Genomic DNA, 24,202 nt, shown 5'->3' on the forward strand with positions numbered 1-24,202 from the left:
TCATGGAACTGCACCAGAGGCTGTTTGGAGCAGATCAGTAGTTGTTCTCTGAACTCAAACCAAGGTGATCAAACTATCAGATGTTCTCCACCCACACACCCTGAGTTCCTTTGTTGAGGAAAGCCGAATGTAAAATACAGATGAGGACCTATGTACGGGCATCAGAAAAAGGCTTCAACTGTATGGTTTTCCACACAAAGGGTGTTGGCAGCACGAGAGTCGCCCACTAAGAACATACTGTCAGTAATTTGACGAGTCGTTGTGTGTTTAGGTCATTGTTTGTAAAGCTGAATATTGGGCTGGATCTGTAATGACATTTTCCTGCCTTTTTAAAGCCATTGTCAGTGATTCATGGTGTGACTTCTGTTCAAACAGAGGAGTGTAAATTAGAGAAGGCTGCAACATAAAAAGGATGCCACATACTGTATTTAATATTTAATTAAAATATGAAAACAGATACATTCCAGCACAAATAACCCCCATAATCTCAAATAACGGCACACATTGGTTTTTAGTACCGAAAAAAAAACCAATATTGATGATGTCAACCAATATTAGATTTTGTAGCAAATATCGGCCGATAATAGCGTTCATTTCTAGCTATGTTTCCATTACATATTTCAGCAAAATAAAAGTGATATTTATAAAAGTGGACAAAGTATAGGCAAGGCAAATTTATTTGTATATACACGAGCCAACTCAATGTGCTTTACATGATCAAAAAGTGCAACAGACAACAGCTTAAAATCAATAAGAACATTAAAGTTGGCAACAAAACATTTAAAATCATCAGTAAAATCATTTAAAATCATCAACAAACACATGACATCATCAACATGACCATAAATCTCTCTCAATCATAGAGAAAAATAGTTCCGTTAACTTTGATTTAAAAATGTTCATGTGACGCTGACTTCAGCTCTGCTGCAGTTTGTTCCACTTCTTTGCAGCATAACAACTAAAAGCAGCATCACCATGGTTACTGTGAGCTCTGGGCTCCACTATCTGACCTGTGTCCATAGATCTGAGAGACCTGCTGGGTTCATACCTGACTAACATCTCACTGATGTATTCTGGACCAAACCCATTCACAAGAAATGTCTGGGTCTCCTCTTCTGTCCACACGTACCGCATCATGTTTTCTTGGAGAGAAGTGGTCATGTGACCATGTACGTCACGTTCTGTGATGTGTCTGGTCTTTTGCGACACATTTCAATATCGAATCCTGAAAGCGTAAAAACTTTTTAGCAATATTTGAGTCTTTCCATCAACACTTTTTATTACGCTATTTGAGATTTTGCGTGTTTCCAAAGGTAATGGAAACACAGCTTCTATTTACCTTCTTTTCTCATCTGATCCAATCCTGTTCGGTTCGGTCTGATCTGGTTTACTGATCAGGGTTCCCAGTCATACCAAAGACAATCCTGCTCTGTCATGGCGTTATTGTAAGTTCATTGGTTATTGATGAATTTTAATTTCCAGGAAAAATACTAGCTTCTGATTGGTCAGGATTTTTCCAAGCTGGCTACGACTGGCTATTGATGGTTTGTAGTTGTCTTTGACTTCAGCATCAAAATAAAGCAAGAGTTACTCAACATTGGGGTCGCGAGACACTAGGAGGGGGTCATCAGATGCCTTCAAGACACTAAGAATATTTTCTGAATTTGAGCCCATTTTTTGCTTATTTTTACCGTTTTTCTGCTACTACACCAAACTTGCCATATTTTAACCTGTTTACATCATTTTTTTCTTGCCATATTTTTGCTCCTTTTTGTGCATTTTTGCTACATTTCTCCCGTTTCTGGCACTTCATCAAATTTCAATGCCTTTTCTGCACATTGTTTTTCCATGTTCAGCACTTATAAACCATTTCCACCACTTTTCCACATAATGTCACATATGTTGACCCATTATTGTCACTTTTAACCTATGTGCACAAAATTTCATGCTTATTTTTGGCAATTTAACCACATTCACCATTTGTCGTGCCCATTATTTGCCAGTTTGAACTAATTGTTCCAATATTGACACTTTGACTAATTTGCAGCTTTTAACCAAATTCTGTGTTTTTTTAAAAATCCCATTTCACCACCTTTTCCACCATTTTTGGTCACTGATTAAAACCAGGATTTCCATCTTTAAGATAATAAATAAGATAATAAACGTTCCTGGATAACAGTGGATATTATTCAGATGAATAAATAAATGTGTTTATCACAGATTCATAGAACTATGGACCATCATTTTACTGACTTTATGGATGGACCCCAAAAATCTCTCCTTTATTCCCCCTTATAGATGGTCCTGTCTCCACATGACTGTTCTTCAATGTTCATGTCTGTGTTCAACCACCTTCAGCTACAGTGGGGGTCCCTGCTCTATGGGACCTTTATTTTGGGGGTTGCAGGCTGAAAAGTTTGAGAACCGCTAAATTAAAGGACAGTTCCTTTGATGTCATGGATCCCTCTCCTGATTGGCTGCAGATGCTTTGATGTTCAGCCACCAAACTCTCTTTCTTCTTCTGCATATTTTTTAATATTATGCATAATGTTATGTATTATGAATATTTTGTACATATCGTGTACAGTCACTGCAACAACCGATCAAAGGCATGTGACCTTTGTGTTGTAATTATAGCACAGAATTCTTACTTATGTTCTCTCTGTAAAGGCAGTTTTTCCGGTTGTCTTTTGTGTTTTGAAGGTTTCACATTCCCTATTGAATATGTCTCTTAAAACATTAAAGTTAAGAGGCTTAAAAGGATTAGAGACAATATCCTGCCAGCAGATCAGCATGTTTCTAATTCCTCGTTAAACATAAACTCTTTTACAAAAAAGTTAGAGATAAAAACTGCTGAACATTTAGTCGTCTATTAAATAAAAGTCTAATTTGAGTCAAAATCCTTGTTTATTTACACTAATAGGTGACAAAAAAAATGCTGAAAATGTGAAGATAATCAGTCAAGACATGTCTTTAAACTATTGGCTTAATGGACGTCTATGTCGTAACGTACATTGTTGTGGTAATTCTACGAAAAATGTGAACAATCCCTAGAAAATCTGTAATTTCTGAAGATCCATATCTTTCTTAAAGAATTTCTGGAAAAATACATATTTAAAAAACAATTGAAGAACAATTTTTAGAATAAATTCTAAATTTCCAGGGAAATTTCTCTAGCTGTGTTTCCATAATAAAAGCAATTTTTCTGAATGTTAATAAAGTCTAATATCTAATATTTTTTTTAGTTAATGTATATGAAAGGCTACAAAAGTAACATGAATATGATAACACATGATCATGTGATCAACACATGCTAATTACTCATTTCTTGCCACACATAAAACATGCATATTTAACCTGTACATTGGTGGTTAAATGAATCTGTTCCCACACAATTAAATCAGTATTTTCTTCCAGAAATAGTGTTTTTGTTGGTTTAGTTTCTTACCAGGGATTTAAAACTTAAGGTTAGTCACAGGTGGAGGAAAGTTGATGGTTTGTAGATGTTGTAGGAGGTGAAGTAGGAATGTGCTGAGTCATTGTACAACATGATTTATTTTAGGCTAAATTGTTATATCATGATTTTATTTGGCATTAATCATTAATAGCCTTTGTAAAAAATAACTATTTATTTCAATAGTTTTTTAAAGCTATAGGGAGCCATTGTATAAGAGTCAAAGAGCTTCATGAGGCTCCAGAGCCACAGGTTGCAGACCCCTGCCCTAAACGCACAAAGACCATGTTGTGAACCAAGAGACCCAGGCAGGGTCCATCATATCCAGGCCCGATCGTAGTTTTCCTCATCATCTCATTCTCTTCCTCTTTGACATGAAGCATGGCCTCTCATCTGCAGCATGTGTTCTATTCTAAAACCTGTTCTGTAAAATGTTATGATTGTCAGAGGTAAGACATCAAGGAGGAAGAGATAAATACATTAGAGAAATAATGCAGACATTTCAAAGTGTTTATGTAACTTTGGTTTTTAATTCCAAATCTAATGATTAAACAGTTGAGTTAAAGATTAAAACAATCCCAATTACATACAAGATTACTGACTGATCCATTCTTTTAGAAATTATGTTATATGTGAAGTAATCAATATGAGGGGTCTAAGGTGGGCCATATAGACCAAAATGCTTATCTATATATAGAAAATAGTTAAATAGCACCAAACCTGTGTAGACAGAATGTTTTTTTTACTTGTTTTAACAACTGTAAAGTGTCTTTGAGTTTTTGAAAAGCACTTATGAATAAAATGTATAATTCTTATTCTTCTTTTTTATTATAATTTATTATTAATAATAATAATAATAATAATAATAATTATTATTATTATTATTATTATTATTATTATTATTATATATTATGAATCTAGACAATTATAGGTTACATTTGCTGATAAAAAATTCCACACAGGCATATTTATTAACAATATGTGCCACTATAGTCTTTTTCTTCTCTAAGGGACAGCACATGTGAGTGAGTTCTGTAGTGTGACTTGTTTAGATGAAGGTCTATAATCCATCTAACAGAGATTTTCATGCTGTTTTGAGAAGAAGAGAAAGCAGCAACTCCTAAAATGAGTATTTTAATACAAAGTAAGTTTTAAAATAAAAATATATCTTTATCGGCAATATTGTAATTTTATATATCATCAAAATTTAAATCTCAATATATTTTGAATCTCAATACATTGCCCAGGCCTGGTCTAAGGTGTGTGCTTTTTATTTATTTTGATGTATTTAGGAGAAAAGTCTAACCCTTTTATATCTGTTCATTTTATAGAATTTGGTTTGGTTTCAAACTGTCTTTAATGATTAATGAGTGACTCTGGGGTTGGAATATCTGACACTTTTATTGTTGTTCTGAGAATTGTGTGTTGACCATGTGAGGAGGTGTGGTTGACCACGTTGCTAGGGATGAGTCATCATTTCAAAAGCTGTGATTGGTTGATCCTAAAAGTTAGATTAAAAAATATATATCGTTTTGGTGATAATGGGCAAAGGATGGACTCTCAAATCAATACATTTAATCATACAATTTAATCTTATGAAGACTGTAATTGTAAATAATATTTCACAAAAAAGAAAATATTTGTTGACTGAATAGTAAGCTATGCTTTAAAAATATCCTACAAAAGGTGTAAAAACAATATTCAAATAGTGATAATTATATTTATTTGCTTACATTATTGCCATGCTGGTAATTTTTACACTTTTAATATTTCAACACCTGCGATATCCATAAATGTCCTTTTATGAGCTTGTGAAGTGGGCATCCAGCAGAAATGAAACAAATTGTGTCACAATATGAGGCCGTGATGGTTGATGACTCTCCTGATGGAGGGTTGTGACAGACCCAAGTCAAGCCAAACACCTCAGTGTTGTGATGACTTTTATTTCTGGTGTTATTGAGGTGTTGGGTTGGAGAAGTAAGTGCATCTCTAATGAGATCAACCACAAACATGATTCAGTCTGTAGCGTTTCATTCATTCACTGTCATCCAGTGTTTATAGAACATCTCTCCAACCTTAAAAGTCCTGTTCCCTGTTCTTAACAGATCTCTCCTTAGGAGCTCTCTTAAGATTCCTTAGGAATACCTTTTATCTTTACTAGAATCTTTTAGGGGAAATTCTAAGAAAACATTATGATTCTACAAATTTTCTTAGAAATTGGCCACTAGGAGCAACTCTTTTCACTAAGAAGCTTTAGGAATAAGGATCCTGGTGTTTTGAACCTTTTTGTTTTTGTTTCAGAAAGTAGGCAAGGAAAATAAGGGTTGACATGACCAGTTCTGAGCTTTTTAATATAAGAATATTTAATAAGGTAATAATGACTATATGTTAAAGAAACAATAAATATGAATACGTCACACTGACACCACAAAATAAGATAACAATGATACAAGAAAGGCAGAGGAAAGTAAAAAAAAATGCGAAACTTTCAAAATTCTGTCTAAAATGTCAATGTTTTCAGAAAAAAGTCAGAATACTGATTTTTTTTTGTGGTCGTAAACCCCAAGCCTTTCCTCCAGGGTTGCTAATTTACTCATGAATAAGAAATAAAGGATTTATATTTATATTACATTTATAAACATTCATCAAAGGGTTTTACTTTTTAACACACACACACACACACACACACGCACACACACACACACGCACACACACACACACACACACACACACACGGAGTGCAGTCAACCACAGGTCTTTTGTTCTGATTTTAATGGCGCAATATGCAATTACTAAATATTATTTTCAAATTGAATACTGTCGTTTAAATTATGGTATAGTTTTACAGTAATAACTGCTCTCACATTGCTGAAAAAATGTCAAAATTCTGAGAAAATTGTTGAAATTCAAAAGTATAACATTTGTAAAATAATGGAGAAACTTTTTTTTATTATGAGAAAATTAAAAAAAATTAGTTTTGTTTTTAAATGCATATTTTTTTCTTACTGTAATGCAAAAAGTGTGTGCCCTGTTTGTTAAAGCATTTAATAAAGTCTAGATATACAAAAACTAAGCTTCTAAACGAGGTAAAATATTCAGAAATCGTGTGAAATATCTAACTTTTATTTATTTTTATTATTGGCTTTGTGTGTCTCTAAACCTTAGTGAAGTTTGTGTTTCATCATCGCTTTCTAGTGTAAAAATAACATTTAGAAATACGGATATGTGGCGCCATCATGTGGTTCATTGGTTAAAAGTCAAAAGAGTAAATTAGCAGTACATATTCTATAGAAATAAATATAAATCTGATCATTACATTATTTATTTTTATTTATTTACAAAAATACTCAAGTTTTTAATACAATAATAATAATAATAATAATAATAATAATAATAATAATAATAATAATAAACACTTTTACGTTTCTGTATCACTGCAAAATGAAGTTGATCAGAAATAGAAAAACTTAATTTATCCCAGGGGGAAATTATGTTGTTTCAGAGGCTCGAGAAATTCTAAAAATGAAAAGAAGAAATACTAAACAAAGAAGAGCGAAAACCAAAAAAAAAACGTACATAAGTAAAAGCCTGTCAATTAAATACGGATTAAATACAAGTGCACACATTACAGTAGAATAACAACAATTATAACGATTATTATTATACAGATATAATACAGATATATACAAGAATCTAGATTATATTTCATGATTAATTTTTTTGCAAATAGAAAACATAAAAATGTATGAAAAATGCCTCATAAGGCTTATGTTGTAGGTGTTTATATTGATGTTGTATTAAAATACCCCCAAAACAAGGAATCAGTACATATTATAGTTCTGGGTTCAGTTGATCTTCTTGCACAAGTCTATATTTATTATTATTATTATTATTATTATTATTATTATTATTATTATTATTATTATAATAATAATAAAAAAAAATAATAATAATAATAATAATAATAATAATAATAATAATAATAATAATAAATGAATAAATAAAGACGTAAGAGAAAACTACAAAGCAGGTCTCTGAGATCTATGGACACAGGTCAGATAGTGGAGCCCAGAGCTCACAGTAACCATGCTGATGCTGTGTTTAGTTGTTATGCTGCAAAGAAGTGGAACAAACTGCAGCAGAGCTGAAGTCAGCATCACATGTGAACATTTTTAAATCAAAGTTAAAGGAACTTTTTTTCTCTATGATTGAGAGAGAGATTTTTAGTCATGTTGATGATGTCATGTGTTTGTTGATGATTTTAAATGATTTTACTGATGATTTTAATTGATTTTACTGATGATTTTAATTGATTTTTATTGATGATTTTAATTGATTTTACTGATGATTTTAATTGATTTTACTGATGATTTTAAATGTTCTTTTTGATTTTAAACAATTGAATGTTTTATCATGTAAAGCACATTGAGTTGCCTTGAGTATGAAATGCGCTATACAAATAAATTTGCCTTGCCTTGCCTACAAATACCATCAAGCCCCTGTAGGTTCACTTGCCGGAAGTAATACTTTGACTATAAAACCACTTCCGCTTCCTTCGCGGGTCCTTTCCTGTTAACGGCCTGTCGAAGATGGCGGTGCAGATCTCCAAGAAGAGGAAGGTTAGAGCCCCTTTATCAGCACAAGCAGCACATTTATGTTAAAATACGGACGTGTTCGGACAGACGGAAGTTTGGTCTGTAGCTCGATGGTCGCTCGGCCTCTGTCGGTGTCGGTATATGAGACGATTGACGCGGATTATCCGGCACCTTCCCTCCGTCCTCCTCATTGACGGAGCTAACATGGCTCTGAGCGGAGCCGCTGTTAGATTAAAACGTGTTTATGTTTTAAAGTTTTTTTTTTTTTTTTTTTTTTTTTTAAGAGTATTTGTTTGTGAAGTCAAACACGTACTTGTTTAGTCTGTGTTTGTAATCGGGTTAGCATTAGCTTCACTAGCATACCCAAATCAAGCGCTTTCCTGATTTTAGTTTGACGTTAATTGTCTTGTTACTTGTTTTTTAAGTTGCAATATAATTAAAAATCTCAATCTAAGTGGTTGAAGAAATTAGTGTGTTGCTCGTATATTAATTTGCATTGCTGTTATGTTGTATTTAAATGTTGGTCATTAAGTTTTAATGAAGATATCAAAGTGAAAGTCACGGTGTTCCTGATCTTTTCTTTTTTTAAATTTAGTTTTTATTTTAAAAAGCATGAATAAAATCAAGGGTTTTCTGAACTTTTTTTTTTTTTTTTAAAGCATGTCCCAAACTGACATCATCTGTACTTTCCAGCAACATAGTATTAAATTCATTCATTAAATTTAAAATGGTTATTTTGTGGTTAAATAGTCTCTTAAAAATGTTTACCAATTGGTTAATATTAATAGTCACTTAATCAAACCTTTCTAACGTTCCCCTCAGTCATAAGTGTGTGTATAAGAAGTGTATAATTTTGAGACGTCCGGAACATAAACTGCGAGTTGTTCTGTGACGTGATCACCAGTTGTAGAGATAAACAACCTTAAAGTCTTAAAAGGCATTAAATAAAAGCTGTTTTTTTCGAACCCGAACCTCAGACAATCCACTATAGTTCCGTCACGGGACCGTGTCCTACTACTTATAGTTCCTTCAGTTTTATTTTAACCCTAACCCAGGAATTACGCTAAAATAGTTTTTTTTGTATATGTATTTTTAAAGGAGGAATTTGCCATGTTAAATGTGTAAAAATGAAGAGAAAAATGTAAATTATACAAAAATAAGTGGTAACATTAATTTTTATGTAATTTACTGTAAAGTTGCAACAATGAAATCAACTACAAAACGGTGACGTGGTTGCAGAGGGACTTGTTAACTGCCTGTCCAACTAAGATTGTTATTTTTTGTACTTAAATTGTTTCATAGATTTCTGGCTATTTTTTGTCGTTGTGTTTTGGGGTGATTTTAATTATTTGTCTGTTTTTTTGTGTGTTTTTGTATTGATGTCGACTGAAGCTGTAGGAACCCTACACACCCTAAAACACCTTCTCTCAGCTGACTCTAAGTTCTGTTTGTTCTCCTCAGTTCGTCTCAGACGGGATCTTCAAGGCCGAGCTGAACGAGTTCCTGACTCGTGAGCTGGCTGAGGACGGATACTCAGGTGTGGAGGTACGGGTGACCCCAACCAGGACTGAGATCATCATCCTGGCCACGAGGTGAGCCTTCACTTAGATTCACTAGTTTATAAGGTTTAACTTTGTTCCCTAACACTGAAGTCGTCGTGTTGCCTTCAGGACCCAGAATGTTTTGGGAGAAAAGGGCCGACGTATCAGAGAGCTGACCGCCGTGGTGCAGAAGCGGTTCGGCTTCCCCGAGGGCAGCGTGGAGGTGAGGCTCGTCAAACACTGGGTCCTGGGTTCGGTTTTAAAAAACTAATCAGTTCAGATTCTGGATGACGGTTTGGATCAAATCTTGGAAATGTATTTTTCAAAAGTAAAAACAGATTACAGAACTAGATTAGATCACGTAATCCAATCTTGGTTTTGATCTGGTTCAGACCTTTAATTTGTGTTTTTCAGAACTTTTTAGTCAGATTGATCCTAAAAATCTAGATTCAACGGATCCATCAGAAAAGTGGATTTCAGTCCTAAAATGTAATCAAACTTTAAAAGTGTATCAAATCTTATATTGAGATCATTCAGTATAGCCTATAGATTAGAGCTGAGATGACATCGTTTTGTCACGATTTGATTTAAATTGCGGTTCTGATTTTACAAGTATTACGATTCTACAGTGACTATTATCGCAATTTTTTTTGCCCAAATCTGTTCGCCTTGGAATCGAGCGAACCCTAAAATATGCCCATACTTTAGATTTAAATTGCACATGTTCAGGTTTAATTCTGGGCATGCCTTTGTCACAGTCACAGCTGCTGCTAGTCTTTGTGCAATCACCTATTAATGATTTATCGGACCGTCACACAGTGGTCATCCACGAGTAATTGTGATTAAATATCCTGAAAAATAATTAAAAAAATTGATTCTTGGAAGAAAAATCAATTTTTAAAACCAACACCCAAAAATCGCAATATATCGTAAAATCATTATTTTTTTCACCCTTACTATAGATATCCTCTTTATTCAGAAGGTGTAAATTGTATTTGTTTATAACAGTATAGACCTACAACACACAGAGGAATGCAGTCAACCGCCGGTTTTGTTCTGATTTTTAATGTAGGAGGCGGCGTTGATAAATAAGAAAATGTAATTATTGAATATACCGATATAGAATTACAGGGTAGTTTTATTTCACAATTCAAATTGAATACTGTGGTTTAAATTGTCATTGTTTTAATAAACTGCAGTTTTTTCAGCGACGCTATCACATTGCTGAAAAAAATGTCAAAATTGAGAAAATCTTAGAAATTCAAAAGTACAAAATTGTTAAAATAATGGAGAAAATGTTGTTTATTTCTAAAAATGAAGAAAAAATGATTTTAGACAAAATGTCTAAATTCAGAAGAAAAACTGAAGTTTTTACCACATTTGCCCTTCTCTAAAGTTTGCTTTGATGTGTATCGATGTGTGCCCTGTTTGTTAAATCATTAAAGCAATTAAAATTAGGGGTTCCTGATACAACTTTTTAATTTCCGATACCGATAATGATCCAACACAATATCAGCACGAATCATACATACTTTTATGACTTATTTTGTAATGTGGAATCTTAGAAAAGGCTTGATCATGTGATGTTACTCAGAGAATAATAGTGAGTAACAGTAGGGATGAGAAAAACTGACTTATTTATTATTAACCTATTGGTTACATAAATCTTAACCTTCAACATATTTACAGTATTCTACAATTGAATTAACATAATATATATTGGAGGTTTTAGATGCAGTCCGATAAAATCCGATATTTGTTTTCTGGCTGATATCGGAACAATATCCGATATCAATATTAGATCGGGACACCGCTATTAAAAGTGTAGATATACAAAACTAAGCTGAATGAGGTAAAACTATTCAGAAATCATTGGAAAATATAACTTTTATTTATTGTTTATTAATGCCTTTGTGTGTCTCTAAACCTTAGTGACATTTGTTTCATCATCAGTAGAAAGTTTAATGTCTTAAAATAATTTTGTCACTAATTGCTGTTTATTAATCACAATCAAAATGTTTTGTTTTTAGATTTTTTTTAGTGATGCATGCAATGATAAAACAAAATAATAAAGCAATGTCATCACTGTTTTTTAGTAACTATTGCGTTCCTTGGTTCTGGTTCTAACAGAATGCAGGAGGTTGGTCAGGGTCTACGAAGGCTTGAAGCCCCTTCATCAAACAAAGATGAGCTCAAGTTATCTAGATTTGGTGATGCTGAAAAGTTTATCTGGATCAGATTGATCCAATCAGATGTTGCTTTGAATAAGGGCTGAAATGTAAAATGGATGACATGATGAAGTAAAGGATTAACTAATCTGGATTAAACCTTTTGAGAAACCGGGCCCTGTTGTTGAAACTTCTCCTTCGGTGATGATACGATGACGAGACGGAGCAGGACTCGCTCTGCTTCTGAGGGTTCTGGAGCTCGTGCACGTTCTGTGCATGTGTTTCAGTCCCTCAGAGCAGAGAGTCCTTTACACCTGAAGACAAAGAGGCATTTGTCTGAGAAGGATGGAAGCAGAGCTGCAGAGTTTACTGAGCTGTGACATGCACTGACCTGTTCAATCAACCTCCCCCCTCCCCTCCCCCGTCTGTCCATCAGCTGTATGCAGAGAAGGTGGCCACTCGTGGTCTGTGTGCTATTGCTCAGGCTGAGTCTCTGCGTTACAAGCTGCTGGGAGGACTGGCTGTGAGAAGGTGAGACACGTCAACATAGCATGTTGGTAATATTAAACAATAATGTAGAATGTTTGAGGAGCTTTTATCTCTGATTGGGGCGTTCCTGGTGTCAGTGGATACATCTGGTTCTCCTGAGTCTGTAAATGTTCCTCAGGTGGAGGTAGTTTGAATTGAGCTGCTGGAGGTGAAACGCACACTGTATTTAAAACAGTAAAAACCTACTGGAACTGGAGGAAGCTGTGGGCCTTTGGTATTTGTGCTCCTGTTTTCACAGACGTTGTCGTTGCCACGCATAGACGTGGGTAAATGAGCTCTAAATGTTAGCCTGAGCAGACAACTTTTTTTTTCACTAATTTCTCACATTGTTACTAATTCCCTGTCAGAATCTGAGTTATAAATGAACAGGATCCCTACGGTCAGGAAATCCAAGAAAAGGTTCAGAAAATGTTGAAAATCATTGTGGGGAAAAAGTGTGGGAACCCTGCATGAAGTTGTGCTTATTGGACCCCAGTTCCATTTTCATCAGGGTTTTTACCCGTTTCTAGTAGTTTCACCTCCAGCAGCTTAATTCAGACTAGGACTTTGAGGAGATTAACATCAAATTGAAATAGGCCTGGGCCAATATCAGATTTGGCTGGACGATATATTGTCCCACAAATTATTGCTGATAAACAATATTGTCGACATTTTTTAGACCAAATTAACCACAAACGTAACGATATCACAATGATGAAAGTACACCCTTTCAACTTGTATTTCTCATTAGTATTTTTTACCATTGTAATTTGAATGTCAAGAACTTTTAAATATTTCAAATAAAACAAACAATTAAAATAAAAACAAAAACAATATAATAGACCCAGTCTCTGTTTAGAAAAAAAACGCCTCAAATGTAAAACCACACACAACCAAAGCAATAAATGAAATGGTTTATCAAGTCTCTCAAAAAACAAAATTGCACTTGCAATAAATATTAAATATTGAGGCACAGAGGTATATAGTTGTGCATTCCTCAGCAGGTAACACTTCCAATCCAGTTAGAACCTTTGTAAACAATGCCAGCAATCCGAAGCTACTGATTTATCTAAATCTAAGATTGCCTGGCGGTGGTATACGTATTTACGCTGCAGGTTCACTGATAAATTATTAGAACTGACTGTTACTGTATCTCCTGTTTATTTACCATTGCTAACATTAGCCTCTGCAGACCACAGGCGCGCCGCCAAATATGCACGAATATGGCAATATACCGAGACCGGCAAACTTCAGTTAATTTTATTTATCGTCTGGTTAATTGATTTATTGATTATCGGCCCATGCCTAAAATGTAACTGTTCACACGCCAACATCCCTGACTGATGTAAACCAACTAAACCAGGTGAATTTCTACTTTCTCCCTTCTGTGATGACACGATGACGAGTCGGAAAAGCTTCCCCTCTGATAGGTCGCTGGTTCAGACTCGCGTTCTGTGGGTCTGCTCTGGGTCGTCCAATCAAAGAGAAGCTTTTGGTTGAAGACATCGAGGCATTTGTCTGAGAAGCATTTAGATTAATGTTTGTCGTGCCCCACCTGTCATGATGAAATAATACAGTGTACAAAATCAGGTCTGCACAGCGTCACTTCCTGTTCATTTAACGGGTGTTTCCTCCTTTCAGGGCGTGCTATGGCGTGCTGAGGTTCATCATGGAGAGCGGCGCTAAAGGCTGCGAGGTGGTCGTGTCTGGTAAACTGCGAGGTCAGAGGGCAAAGTCTATGAAGTTTGTGGACGGTCTGATGATCCACAGCGGAGACCCCGTCAACTACTACGTGGACACGGCGGTCCGCCATGTGCTGCTGAGGCAGGGTGAGAACCATAAGGAATGGACTTAGAACAAAGCATTATGTTAGTTAGAGCTCTCAATCTAAAAATTTAATGTAGCTATGAAGCATTTATTTATTTAAGTTTAATTTATCAAAAGCCTTCAAATTAAAATCATCTGTTTTACAAGAGTTTCAACATAAAATGATGAATTATTGGCTCATCTTGTTCATGTTATAGGGCCTTAATCTAAGTTTTTTGACATTCATTCTTTGAAATTTAGTTTTTAAAGATATGTTTCAATTTTTTCAGTAAATATTGGTTTTCAACTCCTGTGAGGAAACAAAATAAATAATGAACTTACAAACAATTTAATAAATAAAAACACAACAAACAAAATAAAGAGAAAACATTATAAAACTAACAAGACAAATTAAATAAAATGTTAATACATTTGCAACAAACAAAACAAAGTTTCAAACACAACCCAAAAAAAACAAATGTGTCAAAATAAGAGTAATGTAAAGTTACATTTCAAAGGTAGATTTAAGTTGTAGACGTAAAATAAAGATAAATGTGATAAAGAAGTGATTCTTAAAATGTTATTGTATTTATTTGATTGTTAATGGACATGCATGAATAAAATATACATGAATGTAAACGTGCCAGATTGTCGCTAGTGGCTAATTTCCATCTGTTGTCCCAAATGGAGCCGGGATCACATGGGTTTATATACAAAATAAGACAGTAAACATACACAAAAACAAACAGTTCATAATATCACACAATACACACGTTAATTCATTTCATACAAACAAAAGAACCACATTCACGAACCAGACACTACAGAAAACAAGTCCCTGCTGTAAGCTCCTCCCCCTCTGTGTGTAGGTGTGCTGGGCATAAAGGTGAAGATCATGTTGCCCTGGGACCCCACCGGTAAGATCGGCCCCAAGAAGCCTCTACCCGACCACGTCAGCATCGTGGAGCCCAAGGACGAGCCGTTGCCCACCACGCCCATGTCTGAGCAGAAGGGGGCTAAGCCCGAGGTGCCCGTCATGCCCCAGGGGGCGCCCGTGCCCACCGCATAGAAGGGTGAGACATTCATTCATTCATCTGTGTTAAAACTGAGAAGTTTATTAAAGTTATTCTGAAAAAGTTAGGAATCCCATAAAGATTAAACAGTTATGTTTCTTAAGTTAGTTAATCATCTTTATCTGATGTGATGGTTTATAGATGTTAACCACTGGTTTCCTCATTGGCCACGTTTACATGGGTGCTTTAATTCAGAATAAAACTTAAACACTTAATTTTTAATGCAAATGTAATTATAAATTAAGCTTAAATCCAAATTAGGTGGAAGGTTTATTCCAATTTTTATTCCGGATGAAATAATTACTTGATATTAGAAACGTTTAATTCCGCTTTAAGTTAATTCCAGTCGTTCTGAACAAAGCTGAATAAACCTGTTTTCCGCGTTAAAAAAAAAAACCTCAATTCAGAAATAGTTCCATGTAAATGCGAATGATTTAATTTGTAATAACTAATTCTGAATTTAAAAAACATGTAACTGTGGCCATTGACTCGGTCAAATGGCTCAAAATAGGGATGTAACGATTAATCGTAAGGCAGTTAAAAATCGATTCATAAATATCACGGTTGATATCGATTTTCTGAAAATTGAATCGCAGTACTTTTTTTAACGCTATCCACAAGTGTAGGCGGCGGGCAGAGTCTGCTAATACTTTCTTTCTGGCTGCCTTCTACTCTTAAATATGTTAATAAATGATTCCTTACCCCTTTAGCACCGAAAGAATATCTGTAATATTACTTGAATATCTGTAAAAGTCACGTTTTTCTATTAGCTCTGTCTGCTAGCATAGCTTCTCTTCTTCACTGAAAGATATCTGCATGCCAACCGACCACTGTTACCAGCGCCCTCTGCTGGTCCAAACAAATATGACGTAAATCAGTGTAATCACGGTTTTTTTTTTTTTTAAAGTCCAATTGTTAAGGCACAAAATACATTTTCAGTTGCACTTTTAAAAGAAAAAGAACTATTATGCAGTTTTGCATTGTTTATTATAGAACAGAATTTAAATTAATAGGCTTCATTTTCATTTGTATTATTCCTTTATTTATTTCATTCAAGATTTATTTTTAGTTAAATTGCATTGTTTTGAATTGTTTATCAAGGAATTCTTTTGACAATGAAAAATAAAAGGAAAATACAGTATTTTCTAGTATTTTTCCCAAAAAAAAAATTTGTCTACAGTCCCATTTTGTAAAATAAATCGTGAGAGAATCGTATCGTGAATCGAATCGTATCAGGAGTTGAGTGAATCGTTACATCCCTAGTTCAAAATAATCTACGAGGTCAAAACATTCTTTAAAAATATTGTGTAATTAATGAATATCTTAAAACGTCCTCTGCATAATTAGTTATTAGATTAAATACTAATGAGTTAAATATCTTCAGTGAAAAATCAAAGGAAGTAAATCACACTAAAAACAAACCCAAAGTTACATTTTTTTAGTTTAAAGCTCACAAATATTTTGGAAGTAAATCAGAATTACTGTTCAGCTGTCAATAAGAACATGTTATTAAACAGAAGTGTTGGAAAAGTAAAACTTTGATTACTTCCTGATACTAATGTTGGCTTAAAGAACACACTCATACCTTTTCACACACACGTCTCGCTAGAGCTGGGCGATATGACCAAAAATGTATATCACGGTATTTTTCAAAATTCTAACGTTTTCACGGTATATGGTGGTATTTTTTTTTTCATGAATAATCAGGTGTTCACAGCATTTTCTACTGGTTTAGAGAAGAATTACTGCTGTAGATTGACTTAGGATGGTCTAGTTTACTGTCATGAGTGAATAATTCCACACTAGTGATAATTAGGAATGTGTGATATATCATTTGTCTACTTTCTCCCTTCTGTGATGACACGATGACGAGTCGGAAAAGCCTCCCCTCTGATTGGTCGCTGGTTCAGACTCGCGTTCTGTGCGTCTGCTCCGGTTCGTCCAATCAGAGAAAAGCTTTTGGTTGAAGACATCGAGGCATTTGTCTGAGAAGCATTTAGATTAAAGTGTAATCATTGATTAGAGACGTGATGAGGAGAGTAAATCTGTTTTGTTTTTTTTTTTTCAGGTTTCCCAACGTGGAGGAGAAATCCTGTGACTTTTGTGTATAAAAACCAATAAAACACGTAAAATCCACGCCTGTGTTGTTGGTATGTAAACCATACATCAGTGAGCTGCAGAGAGAACGAACATCTGTAGCTGAATGATCAAACAGGATTTTAAATGTTTATGTATCCACAAATTATATAGTTATTTTATTGTAGAATTTCTGTCAAAGAAACACCAGTTATATTTATTAGTTTATGACAGCCATGCAAAACAAAACTGTTGAACCAGAGTTAGCTAGAAAGCTAATTCTCATCTGACTTTATAACTTCCTGCCCAGGGACCACACACACACACACACACACTATATATAATATATAACATTATATATATGTGTGTAATACACATGATAAAAATAGTTAGCATTTCAAACACATTTAAAGTTACAGCTCATTATCTCTAGGATTGAAGCATTCAGGATTAATTAATCTGTAGTTGTATCTGGATCAGTTAAATAAGGTGATCATATGTCATGTCCTAATATTTGACAAAATTATTGAAATTGTCGGGGTTTCTCAGGGAGCCTGAACACATTTAAGTGGAACACGTTAATTTAAACAGCTGTAACTGCTAATTGCTTTATGTGATGACAATATGTTGATTAAAATAACTTTATTCACATGTGACAGAATCATTAACGATGCTGCTTTGTTTTGACAGTTATAAGTCCAGGAGACAGATTAAATTTAAATGTATATTTAATGAATATTTTAAGGTTTTTCAAGGATAGATTGTTATAATGTATAATAAAGGTGATTGCTTTGATTCACCACTGATTTCACATTTTTTAGGTTTGTTGAAAGATACAAATACATTTTTAAACCTTATTGACAATAACCTATTTATTTAGAAGTGTATTTTTGCTGTTTCAAGGTGAGAAACGAGTACTTTCCCAGTTTGCCGAGGTTGGCACAAGTGTTTTTTTTTTTTTTGGAAATAAAAATATGGTCACCCAAGGTCAGGGATGGACGACTGACAGCGGGGGCCACAAAATGTGATTGTATCGACTCAGAGGGCCACATTATCAACATTTGTCTGCATGAGATTAATAATTGATCTGAACGTTAATGGGGGGGGGGTTGTGTTTACGTTTATTATTTTTGTGTTGTAATTTGTCATGTTGATGTTTTGTCTTTGGAGCTATTCTGTAAAGTGTTGTAGTTTTGAGTTTTCATAGTTATTTGTTTACATGGTTGTATGTCATTTTTTTGAATTTTCTTGTGTTCTTTATGCGTTTTGCTGTCTGGGTGTTTTGGGAGTAATTGTGTCGTTATGTTGGAATTCCAACTTTTTGAAATACAATTTTTGCAAATTTGTTTTGGGAGCTGCACAAAATTAGACCAAGGGCCAAATGTGGCCCCTGGGCCCCCAGTGTCTGCCCTAGGTTAAGGAAATAGCATAGCTGAGGGTTTGTGTTGGAAACTGTCAAACTGACTATGAGGGGCTTATGTTTAATGTTGTGGGTTTTTCTAAAAAGGAAACAAAGCTGAAAATCCTCCTGAGAACCAAAGGAAGTATTTCTTTAAACCTGGGTCAGATTTCCTGATTTACAATTGAAAATACCTTTATTCTGAAATTCACTGAAAAATATCAACAACCTTAATACCTGATCATAATGGGAAACAAAGCGTATAATTAGGTTAAAATAATGTGGTTCTCCACTGAGATCAAAGACATGTTTCACCACCAGGTGAAGGTGAGTTTATAGAAGAAGTCGTAGCTCTTCTGCAGGAAGCTCTTCTCCACCACGTGAGGTTCGATGTTTACTGTGTAGCCTTGTTTCTGGATGTCCGTCCTCACACAGTCCAGCAGGTCCTTCACACACAGCTCCGTCTTCCAGGGCCCAAACGTCACCACGGACCCTCTGTGGGTCTGCAGACCCTGTAGGGCCGTCTCGTACGCCTCCAGGTCCTCGTCTGTCTGCAGCACACACACCAGGATGGTAGAGCGACGCACGCCCACCGCCTCAGCCCGACCGATACGGATCAGAACCTGAGGAGGAAACGACCCTCAGTACATCAGGTCAGAGAGGTGTATATATATATATATATATATATATACACAGTATATATATTAAAGAGTGGGATGCTGACTTTACGGTACAATAACGAGCTTGTGGTACAATATTGTTAAACAGAAAAAATTAGCATTTTTTAAATTTATATCTCAAAAGGAATATAAAGAAATAATTAAGCACAATCTGGTGTTTAGGAAACCATGTGCTTTGTTTTTTTTATAACTGACAACTACCCCCACGAAGCTGCTCGTAATCCTGATTATACATCTTGATCTTGTGTTTTAATATATATACAGTATATAAATATAATATATGTTGTGCCACCTTTAATATGTAGTTTATATACTCTTACTTTTATAGAGATAGAAAATGAGAAATGTTTAAAAGTGGCAATATATCTATAGAAAGCAATATTTAAAATGAACAATTTTATTGTTTAAGCTGATTTATTGTTTTTCATTGATTCAGTCATATAGAAAAATTCATTTAAGTTCAACATTGAAAACTTCTCTCGTCAAATATTGTTTGGCCATTAATATAGATTAAATGAGAAATTAATTACAAAGTAATTAGTTAGTTGTTTTTTTTTTCTTTAATTGAGTCAAATCGATGTGATCAATCATATTTAACTATGGCAACAAGTCAGGTTTCAATAATAACATGTTCAGGCAACACATTTTAAAGAGCGAGTGACCAGTTAATGAACACAAAGTAAAGCTTTAATTACTACAATTATGTGATCAATAGTAGGAAGTAAAACATCGCCTTAGGTTTAAAAACCTAAACCACATCTAATATATATACACACACACACACACATACCACGTGATTTTCAATTTACGATTCTAACTGATACTATACACACACACACTGTATGTATATGTGTTCCACAAAAACAACTTCTGTGCCAAATAAGGAAAACTAATCCATATTTGTTTTTAATGTTTCCAACAATAGCACAGATCAGTGAAAAACCACTGTTGCCCATCTCTAGTATGTATATGTATATATACCCCTCCCCCACACCATGGCAACAAACAGGATAGAAATAGTGACTTTTCTTTAGAACTCTTAAAAATGTACAGAAAATGTGCAATCATGTATTTTAGAACAATATAAAAGTTTTAAAAGGATATAAATGTATCTTTTATGTTACACAGCCCGCCCCTCAGTTTGGGAACTATTGATAGAAACACAATTTTGACCATCAGAACCTGAATCCTAACGATTGTTTTCCTTATTTTCCGTTCCCTGTATTGATCTAAACATCGATCGATTATTGATAAATTGCTGACCTCGATGTTTTCTCTGTAGTTTGGAACCTTAGAGATGAAATGTTGTCTTCCGACCATTTCCCCAAACATCTGAGGAGTTTCCTCCAACGCTTTGATCAGAGCTTTGATGTTGTAGTGAAGGGCTTCTTTATAAACCTGTAGAGAAACACACACACGTACACGCACGCGCACACACACACACGTTCAGTCTTTTACAGATATATCTTTTTTTTTTTTTAAACATATATAAACAATAGCTCTGTTCCTGCCTTCTTTATATAAATATATATATATATAAATAATAGATCTGTTTCTAAATGTACAAACATGATCATGATTGTTCTGCGGCCGTTTCATATTCCTTATTATTCTTTCATCTTTAAAGCTGGTGAAACGTTCCGACCTGTGGGATGTTCTCTGTGGGAAGTTCCTCTGATCTCAGGAACTCCAGAACGGCTCCAAAATGCGACGCGTCTCTGTCTATGAACACGTTTCCCTGTCTATCTGAGAACATCCGCCCGCTTCCACTGAGCAGCTCTGCTAGTTTAGACTCTGGATGTTTCCTGAGGGTGGAGTAGGTGGTGTAGAACAGATGACCTCCAACGTTGATCTGCACCACAGACGAACCCTGAGGGAGGAAAAGATCAAAACAAAACTGATCTAAATGTTCAATAAACAACTTTAAATGGAAATATATTAAAAAACATACAATTTTTTTTTTCCAAAATGCTTTATTTTAATTTAGTGAATGCAAAATAAACAAAGAAATGCAACTTTTTATTACGACCCCAATTAATTTAAAAAAACTCCTGTGTAGGAATATCCAATGTCCATATATCAATGATTACTGTATCATATTTAATTAAAGCCTTTGGTCAGCTATCAATCAATCAATCTGATTAAATATGTATAAACTATTAAGTTAAATTATAGGCAGTGGCTATCCGTATGGTTGCGTATCAATATACCGACATTCAATCCGTACGCAGCGCCCCTATTTGGCCAGTTTAGGTCACGTGACTAAGACTAAACCTTTACCCTAACCCTAAAAATTGTTGCGATATTGGGTTATAACCTAATCCTAACCCTTAACCTAATCTTAATCCTAACCTTTAACCTAATCCTAACCTTTAACCTAATCTTAATCCTAATCTTTAACCTAATCCTAACCTTTAACCTAATCCTAACCCTAAAACACTATGTACGTGTACTTTGGTAACTATATCAATAGGAGGTTGTGTCCATAACCGTTCATAAAAGACACTTTCTAAATTAAATTGAATGGACACCACATGTTAATTGCTGTAATTAATGACATATGGTGACAGTGTATTGATTAGTCATATTTAACCTGATCACATCTTTCACAGTGTAACTGGTAGAATCTATAGAATAGATCCTTTATTTTTAATTCATCGACACAGAATTAGTTAGAAAGTTTTTCATCTCTAACAAACTGTGTTCATAAAAGTGTTTTACTCTTTTCTTAATCATTTATTTTAGCAGAGAATCTGCTTTAATTCAGTCACAAACATACACAGTGAGCAGCGTTTACAAAACGTCTCAAATGACGCTGGTCACCAGTTAAAACGGTCACCAGTTGAACTGGAACACCTCTAGGCACCTGCGCTGTTTCTCTAGGAAAAAAACGCACAAATTCTGTGTTTTATATCTATCTGAAGCTGAAAGTGTGCCACAGAACATTCAAACTCATAAAAACGTGGAGCTTTTTTTAGCGTTAGAGTGTAAAACATGAAGCTTTTGCTTGTTCCGTTCACGCCTTCACGTGCACACGTTCACAGTCTGACCCGGAAAACGTTTTTTTTTTAAACTCACCGGGATTCCTCCCGCAGGTTGTTTGCTGTGTTTTCTCTCCGGTAAACTCATCCCGTTTCACTAAAAGTTCCACGTTTTTCATTCACAAACTCAGCAGGTGAGGAGAGGGGGCGGGGCTTAACCCGGACCTAACTGGTGAAGGAATTCCTCCAGTTCATTGTTCCTCTTTATTTATTTATTCTATTTACTTTATTTTATTTACTTTATTTTATTTTTGTACGTTACTTTTGACCAGATTTTTCCTTGTAAAATTACAATGTCAATGTTGAATATTAAATCCAAATCTAAATCTAAATGTTAAATCTAAATGTCACGGGTGAAACTAAATATTTAGCTAATATGCAAATTCACCTTTTAGATTTAGATTTAACATTCAGATTTAAATGTATGGAATCAGAACAGTGTCATTATGAATGAACTCTTGCAGGGTTTTTCACGAACGCGCATGCTTTGTTTCACAGTTGTGATTCAGATTCACAAATGCACACGATCTGTTTCGCAAATATACATTTTATGCAAACTTGTAATATAAATCCACAGATGATGCAAAATGCTGAATGTGCTCTGAAACCTCTGTGTATTTGTGAGAGAAATCTCTGCAGTGAATTTTGAGACTGTTCTGACGTCACGGGTCAATGAACGTCACCATTGGCTGATAAAAGTGATTGACAGATTCATCAGCCAATCAGGTGTGTTTGCTTTCAGCCAATCATATGGCTTCTTAAATTTTCTCCACACTCTTGTTTGAACACTGCGCATGTGCACACATATCAGTAGCTCTGCTATTGGTTTAAAAGTGTGGAGAAAAAAGTGTGCCTCAAAATAATATTTGTGAAGTAGAGCGTGTGCATTTCAGATTTTATATTACAAGTTTGCATAAAATATATATTTGCGAACCAATGTGTGTGCATTTGTGAATCTGAAACACAACTGTGAAACAAAGCATGTGCATTCGTGAAAAACCCTGCAAGAGTTCATTCATTATGATAATGTTCTGATTCCATATTAAATGTAACATTTAGATTTCCCATTAACATTATACTTATACGAGAACAAAAATATCACAAATTTTACAAATATTGCTGTAAATCTGGTCAAAAGTAACATAAGAAAAAGACACATTACACATTTTGTTAAATGTGTTTTTTTGCTAAAAGTTGCTGTTTATTTTAGCAAAGGCAACATTACAATTGGCCGCATTGCAAACACCAAAAACACCAATATTTTGCCCATATAGTTTTAAAAATATCAGGTGTGAAATAAATTTCAATATATCATTTATTTTGAAAGGAAGAGAAAAAATTCTCTGAAGTTTTTGAAGTGATGGACCACAATGAAATACGTTTAAACATAAATACAAAAATAAAATGTTCTTTTAGTGATATTCATTGAAAGACTGTTGATTTTCTATCTCTTGGATAAGCGTAAACTTGAAGATTTTTTGTCTCAATTTTAATTTTGGCTAAAATGTTCGATTCATAAATGTAGATTTTTTTAAAAAGCGGAGGCATGGTTTCACAATTTTTTTTCACGAGGTAAAATATGTATAAAAAATAAAGTTACATATATGCAATCCAAACATGCTGTGAAGATTTCCCAAATGACTGAAAATGTGTCCTTTGAGTGACTTCTGACTTATTACAGTGTTATAGTTTTTATTTTCTCTTTAGTTTTGATCGTCAATGTTGTGTGTTGATGATGAAGAAGAAGCGATGGGAATTAAAAAATTCAGTTTTGTTTTTCTTTGTTGTTGATCAGTTGTGATGTATTGAGCTAGGCATCCTTATCAATAAAAATATTGGTT

At 34.4% G+C, this 24,202-nt stretch overlaps 2 protein-coding genes and 3 non-coding genes across 5 annotated transcripts; 4 read left to right on the plus strand and 1 right to left on the minus strand.

Moving 5' to 3' along the window:
• The first annotated feature begins 7,974 nt into the window (after nt 1–7,974).
• rps3 (ribosomal protein S3) lies at nt 7,975–17,301 on the plus strand. The gene is made up of 7 exons (XM_028464725.1): nt 7,975–8,073; nt 9,511–9,641; nt 9,720–9,813; nt 12,195–12,289; nt 13,928–14,115; nt 14,962–15,165; nt 17,234–17,301. Exons 1-6 carry the CDS (start codon nt 8,044–8,046, stop codon nt 15,159–15,161), a joined length of 738 nt encoding a protein of 245 aa, XP_028320526.1. The 5' UTR covers nt 7,975–8,043; the 3' UTR covers nt 15,162–15,165; nt 17,234–17,301.
• LOC114475100 (small nucleolar RNA SNORD15) lies at nt 11,955–12,103 on the plus strand. Its single transcript, XR_003675431.1, has one exon. It is a non-coding gene; the product is annotated as a small nucleolar RNA SNORD15 (small nucleolar RNA).
• LOC114475099 (small nucleolar RNA SNORD15) lies at nt 13,669–13,813 on the plus strand. Its single transcript, XR_003675430.1, has one exon. It is a non-coding gene; the product is annotated as a small nucleolar RNA SNORD15 (small nucleolar RNA).
• Nucleotides 17,015–17,159, plus strand: LOC114475101 (small nucleolar RNA SNORD15). Its single transcript, XR_003675432.1, has one exon. It is a non-coding gene; the product is annotated as a small nucleolar RNA SNORD15 (small nucleolar RNA).
• Nucleotides 17,302–18,145: 844 nt separating the features above from the next.
• Nucleotides 18,146–22,521, minus strand: kctd14 (potassium channel tetramerization domain containing 14). Its single transcript, XM_028464727.1, has 4 exons — nt 22,399–22,521; nt 20,966–21,190; nt 20,584–20,718; nt 18,146–19,263 (listed from the first exon to the last, which is right to left on the minus strand). Exons 1-4 carry the CDS (start codon nt 22,447–22,449, stop codon nt 18,952–18,954), a joined length of 723 nt encoding a protein of 240 aa, XP_028320528.1. The 5' UTR covers nt 22,450–22,521; the 3' UTR covers nt 18,146–18,951.
• Nucleotides 22,522–24,202: the final 1,681 nt, after the last annotated feature.

This window comes from Gouania willdenowi, chromosome 13, assembly GCF_900634775.1.
Source record: "Gouania willdenowi chromosome 13, fGouWil2.1, whole genome shotgun sequence".
Classification (NCBI taxonomy): domain Eukaryota; kingdom Metazoa; phylum Chordata; class Actinopteri; order Blenniiformes; family Gobiesocidae; genus Gouania; species Gouania willdenowi.